This window comes from Quercus suber, unplaced genomic scaffold (genome assembly GCF_002906115.3).
Source record: "Quercus suber isolate HL8 unplaced genomic scaffold, Cork oak 2.0 scaffold_569, whole genome shotgun sequence".
Taxonomy (NCBI): Eukaryota; Viridiplantae; Streptophyta; class Magnoliopsida; order Fagales; family Fagaceae; genus Quercus; species Quercus suber.
In genome coordinates this window covers 292,860-299,691 of record NW_027070014.1, presented here as the reverse complement: position 1 = coordinate 299,691, position 6,832 = coordinate 292,860, and the positions used below count along the sequence as shown (strand labels likewise).

The 6,832-nt window shown below is 36.0% G+C and overlaps 1 protein-coding gene across 1 annotated transcript; it reads right to left on the bottom strand.

Moving 5' to 3' along the window:
- Positions 1-692: 692 nt before the first annotated feature.
- LOC111996668 (glutathione hydrolase 1) lies at positions 693-5,574 on the bottom strand. The gene is given in 7 exon segments (XM_065764570.1): positions 693-1,020; positions 1,729-1,897; positions 2,195-2,437; positions 3,151-3,386; positions 3,496-4,005; positions 4,787-5,133; positions 5,220-5,574. Coding segments are annotated over 7 exon segments (1,758 nt in total). The 5' UTR covers positions 5,233-5,574; the 3' UTR covers positions 693-780.
- Positions 5,575-6,832: the final 1,258 nt, after the last annotated feature.

Below are 6,832 nucleotides of genomic sequence, written 5' to 3'. Positions count from 1 at the left end.
ATCCATCGATATACACGTGTGAAGTGGGAATGAGAAAGGAGGATGATATAAAAGGAAAGGGAAGCAACAGGAAGAAAGGGATTGCAAGAAGAAAGATTAGAGTATTCAGGAACCAAACTTGTAACCCAACTTGAGAATAATATACAAGAACAGTGCATCTTGGACCTTGCCGATGACTATTTTTCTTCAATACAACCCTATTTCTTTTCATTCTCTTATCATCTGAATCTATTCTAATGTTTGTTTGATCAACTAAATCCCAGTTTTCCAACTCATTCTCTATAAATTTATTGTTTTGGGCTTAAGTCCATCTACGTAGTGGGTTACGAGTTCAAATTTGGTCCTTACAATTACAATAGGTTCAGATTCTAAATTATATTAATATTAAAATTTTACATTTTCTCAAAATAATTGAAATTTATTTCTCAAATAGTAAAATATTTAATGAGTATTATAAATTGGTCCTATAAATAATTTATTATCAAATATTTTAAAATGAACTTAAAACATTTTTTTTATATAAGTAACGAAAAATTTTAGTAGGAAAAAAGAAAAGAAAAAGCAAACCTACGTACTAAGAGAGAAATACAATCTCCTCACCATTTTTTTTTTTTCTTTTTTTTTTCTTTTTCTTTTTTTTGAGAAATAAAATCAATTAAAAAAAAAAGAAGAAGAAGCTGAACATTGGCTAGTTCCACCAGATTGGAAGGAAAACCATCTGCCAGCAGCGTAAACAAAAGACACAAACCTGAATGAATTGCCTAATACTACTCCAGCATTTCAATAACCAGCAGGAAACCCACCTTTTCTTGGATCACTCACAGCCACAAGCTTTCCAATGCCTCCATTTTTCTTCAAAGTACCTACATCTTGAACTATAAACTGGCAAGCAGTCCCTCCTGAGAGGCTCTGTAGGACATGCCCCTTCTTTCGAAGAGCTGCCCTGATATCAGCAGGCACTTCAAAGTGATCACCACTCACAGCTGTCCAGTTCTCATAGGATAAAACATTGGGTATCAGCTGGTTAAACAAAATTGTCATATTAGAATTTCTAGTGGCTACTTATGGTACAATAAAGAGTAAAAACTAATCCTCTACATTCAAAATAAGGGGGGAAAAAAGGCTAACAGCTCAAAAATGGGAGAATTAATGCGTTTGGTGACGACCTTATACTGAAATGGGTTGGTTGAGAGAAGCAAGAAACTGAAGTACCTGTATGTGACTAATATGGTGACCAGAATCCTACAATTAGTCAAAAACAGTAAGTCCTCCAACCTAATAAAACAGCCTGCTCTTCAAGACACTTATCCATAAGCACTGATGCAGTCTTATAGTATTAGATGAAATATTTTAAGTGAAACCTCATCAATAATTAGCTAGTTAGGTGACTCAATGACATTCATCTTTTATTCCGTTTTTTCTGAACATGCAAAATTTATCCTTGCAGGAAATTTTAATGCAGGTGAACCAAATCCACCCACAAAAGTTAAAGAAAAAATGTCTTACCTGTGAAACTTAGCTCTGTTCTCATACTAAGAAATTTGACCCTAATCTAAAACTTAGCAAAGGCTTGACCAATCTAATCAGATATATTTAGACCTAAGCAGCAACCTTTTCTTGATCTAAATGCAAGCATTGTCACTAACCGCTCCTATCAACGGCATAGAGCTTATTTATCGCAAATGTGAATCATAAGGTATACTCAGAGAAAGAGAGTTGGATAACGACCTGGTGATAAAATCTTGGTGCCATGACAGAAGAGAATGGATCCATTCCCCGGGCAAAATGATTCAAGAGAACCTCTGCAGTTGCGGCAATGATCTTGCCTCCCCCACTAGCCCCTACCACAGCTTGCAGTTGTTCATCCTGTAGAAAGCATTGAAAAAAGGTCGCATGACTTATCGCACATGAATATATTCCATAATATGAAAAGCTTAAAAAAAAAAAAAAAAACCAGATATCAGTATATCATGAAGGAACATATATGATAAGTAGACATGACAAACATTATTTTAAAACATTCCCTGAGATAAAATTTCTGCTCAATATTGTACCGTATGTAACTCTACTGTTCTGCTGTTCATTCTGAAGGTCCCAACAAGCAATAGGAAAGTTATTAGACAATTAATCTGGTAGTTTGAAAATGACACCAGTCCTAACTTGAGTGGAGAACACTCTTAAAGCATACCTTTACATGGCAGATAATGGCCTTCTTCCTGGGCGGATTAAATTAGCTGGTGCCGGCAGGGGAATATCTGCAGAAACATTTGTAGGGATTGAGAAATCATCCATTTCATTGTTTAGGACTATTCCTGTACTTGGTGACAGAATTAGTGAACCAAAATATGAATTCACAGTAGTAGTCATGGCTACAGCATTTTGCTCACGATCTACGATAGACAGATGACTGGTGCCATGCTCGTGGATTTGATTCCATCTGTTAGAAAACAGCATTTAGTATAAACATTTGGGTTATAAATTGTGAATATGTAGGTCATCTACAACCAAAAATAATAGACATGAAGAGGTAAAGACAAGTCACAGTTTTTGTTAAGCATTAACTTCTGCCCATTATATCTAAATTGCAGCCTTTGTTATAGACATTCTCATTCAATTTCAACTACCCAAATATGTGAGAAGTGACCTTTTCAAAAAAAAAAGGTATACCAATTTGAATCTTGAGGCAAAAAACATTTCTATCTAAGAAACACAGAATGTCTAATTAAAATAAATTTCATGCACAGTGTTAAGATTATAATGCTTTATAAATCATCTTGATACTCGTCCTCTAGATTTATTACATCTCCACGCTAATGTATGCAAGCTCACAGGTACACTTTCATTACCAACTAAATTGTGATGCAACGAAGGTAGACCACAAATTGATGATTAATTCAAATTCTGAGGAGCATCACCAGAAAAATAAACCAGATAAACTTCAATATTTGACATATAACTATTGCTTTTCCATATTAGAAACTTCATCCGGAAAAGACCTGAACTTTGGCACTAACATGACACAACATGAACTTGAATTCTGTTAAATTACATGCAAGAATTTGAGACAGCACAAAGCTAAGTTCCTCAAAAAAATCAATATAAGTTATTTATCTTTAAAATCTTATTTTCTATACCAATGAAGGAGCTTGCCTGCCACCATAATGACTGGGATCAAATGTCATATTGTCAAATATTTGTTTCTTTAATTCTTTAGCAAACTTAGGAGAGAGCATATCAGATAGAACCTTTGACACAAGAACAAAGTCAGGATCACCAAGATTCATCCTCACAGAAAACACATGTTTCAAAGCGTCAATTTCCCTATGGAGCCCAAGGGGGCCAGAAACACCCGAAGGGACTGCATATTGGGCTAGAATGTTTAACATCTGTGGCAGCAGACAGATAAAGCTGGGTCAAAAAAAATTTCCAAAAAATATTAAAAGAAGAAAAGAAAGAATATTATATGACACCAAAGTAGATCAGAAATATACTCACAAGTATCATTGGAGGATCCCCTGAAGGAGGGGGCATGACAAGCAATTTACGCCCTAAAATGTTAGCAGAAATTGGTTCTTTCAATTTAACTTTATAACTTTGCAAATCCTTCATTGTCAATATGCCTCCAACCTTCTGAACATCTCTAACCAACTTGAATCTAATTGAGCCACTATACAAGGCCACTGGACCAAATTTTGAAATTTTGTTTAGTGTATGTGCTAGTTTCTCATTGTGGCAGATATCGCCTGCCTGCAGAAGACTTCCATTTGAAGTAAAAATTTCTCAGAGTCCCTCATCTGCCAAGATCCCAGATGATTTTTTGACCATCTGGGTGTGGAGAAATGGTGATATCTTAAATCCCAAATGAGCAAGATGCTCAGCTGGCCTCACAAGCCTCTTCCAAGGAAGCCTTTCATGTCGTTTCCAAGCTTTGTAAAGGCCTGCAAGTTCACCTGGAACAGCTATGGAGAGGGCGCCTTCACCTTTCAGAGTAGCATTGCCAGCATACTGTTCTGAAAATGAATAACTATGTAAGAGAATGATTTCAAGAATCATTTACATGGAACATAAAGTTCAACAAGCAATATGAGTTCATAATTACGATTCCAATATATGTCAATTTCATCTGTATCTTAAAATGGTAAATTTTCCAATTGTCTTCATGTTAGAAATATAAACTATGCAGATGCATATTAATTGCAAGGACAATTTTTTTTCTAAATAAGGATTATTGGGTCATAATCTTTGGATATGCATGTGCAAAACTCTTTCGTTTTTTGAGCAGCGCTAAATCAAAGACCACTCATCGGATAAGAAATTGAGTTTTGTAGATGGGATGGATAAACACGGGAAATTACACAAATGATTAGATGGTTAAGATCCACTCAGCTAGGGAATGGTTTGACTGTCTTGGGTCTTCCAGGTGTAGACTTTTTATCTAGCCAAACACTGGTGGAATTCTGACCATGTAAACCTGGTCCATTACTGTAATATAAGTTGAGTACTGACTAATAAGAGCTCTTCAACCAAAGCACACAACTCAATTGCTCCTCAACAGTATAAATGGATGAGATAGAAAAATTAATAATATATCAAATTTTCTTTTTTGACATGTAAGAAATTTACTAAAAAGTGTTAATTGTAATGTAACCCTTGTAAGGAAGTATAAAAAGAAACAAGCCCCAAAAGATTCATTTGTTACAACTTAGAATATTGTGCTTAATTGGAACTGTTTGCACTCAAGTTCAAAACCAATCCAAAGAAGATTTGAGAAAGTGATTTGGAATACCTCAGAAGCTTTCAAGAGGGCAGTTTCTCTCATATTAAAGGCTTGTGCCTTCCCACTGGATAGCCTGAGAAGCATAAAGGCTCCCCCACCAAGGCCACTTGATGCTGGGCTTACAACCCCCAAGCAAAGAGCAGAAGCCACTGATGCATCAACAGCATGACCTCCTCCCTGAAGAACTTTCATCCCTATTCTGGAATATCGTCAATCATCAGTGGCAACAGCACCATGATGTGCCACAATTACTTCATGTCTACGTTTGGTTGGACCACTGACAGCATTAAGGCTTGAAGTTGGAGAAAACAGTATAAAGAAGAGAAATGTAATGGTAGGCCATAAACAAAACTGAGCTGCAGCCAAGAGATACAAGAGGCTTTAGTTCCCAAGAAACAAATCAAGAAAACATGTTATAATCAGAGGATGTTAGATAACTTACATTTAGATGCCATCAAGTAGAGCAAAAGATCTCAAATTACTTTGCTAGAAGATTTAGTTTACGCAATCAAGGAGAGACTTAATACTAGCCCCCTTTGTGGCATCGGTGGTTAGGTGCTTGCGTATTCTTGTGGTCGAAGGGTTGAGGCCAGTAGAGAGGTTGAAAAGAAGAGTTTTGTTTTTTGTTTTTTTCCACTCTTGCACAACAGGATTGGTGTGGTAGAATAGACACAGGCCGATGCCTCACATGTATAGTTTCTTTAACAATTTCTCCCAGAATAGACTGAGTTCTATGTAATTGATCTCAACTAGCACAGAGGAAATATAGGTAACTTTAACAAAATTAATAATCAACATCTTTGGGGGANGCAAAGAGCAGAAGCCACTGATGCATCAACAGCATGACCTCCTCCCTGAAGAACTTTCATCCCTATTCTGGAATATCGTCAATCATCAGTGGCAACAGCACCATGATGTGCCACAATTACTTCATGTCTACGTTTGGTTGGACCACTGACAGCATTAAGGCTTGAAGTTGGAGAAAACAGTATAAAGAAGAGAAATGTAATGGTAGGCCATAAACAAAACTGAGCTGCAGCCAAGAGATACAAGAGGCTTTAGTTCCCAAGAAACAAATCAAGAAAACATGTTATAATCAGAGGATGTTAGATAACTTACATTTAGATGCCATCAAGTAGAGCAAAAGATCTCAAATTACTTTGCTAGAAGATTTAGTTTACGCAATCAAGGAGAGACTTAATACTAGCCCCCTTTGTGGCATCGGTGGTTAGGTGCTTGCGTATTCTTGTGGTCGAAGGGTTGAGGCCAGTAGAGAGGTTGAAAAGAAGAGTTTTGTTTTTTGTTTTTTTCCACTCTTGCACAACAGGATTGGTGTGGTAGAATAGACACAGGCCGATGCCTCACATGTATAGTTTCTTTAACAATTTCTCCCAGAATAGACTGAGTTCTATGTAATTGATCTCAACTAGCACAGAGGAAATATAGGTAACTTTAACAAAATTAATAATCAACATCTTTGGGGCATCCACCTCAACACACTCTAGCATAGCTAATTCTGCGCCTCCCCAAATTAGCTTCATCATGATCTGCATATAAAGAAATGCAATTAATGTGAACCATATGAGTTGGTCGTCAACGATAAATGTGTTGATAGAAATTAATGTCAGGATGGTGTGTAAAACTCAATAAACTTTCATTGTAATTATAAGTTGTATCACCAAAACAATAACTCCAAACAAGGCCATAATCTATTATGACATCCTAATCCCATCACACATCCTTTTCACATACAAAATCTTAAATTTGGAGATTTTATATTTGCGGATGACCATCTAAGATGTATATCTGTGTATGACCATCTAAGATGCGCAGTACAGCTACGGGGACAAGGCATTTCCCGAAAAACCTTAGGTACTATATGCCGGGGATATGTGTATTATTACTTATTAAAATATATTTTAATTATATTTTTTAATATATTGTTAAGCATTTATTTTTCATTTATTGTGAAACATATATCAATTTAAGAGCAATAATAGATAATATAGTGAATCTATGACCAATAAATGATGTTTTGAATACAAACCAAGATCC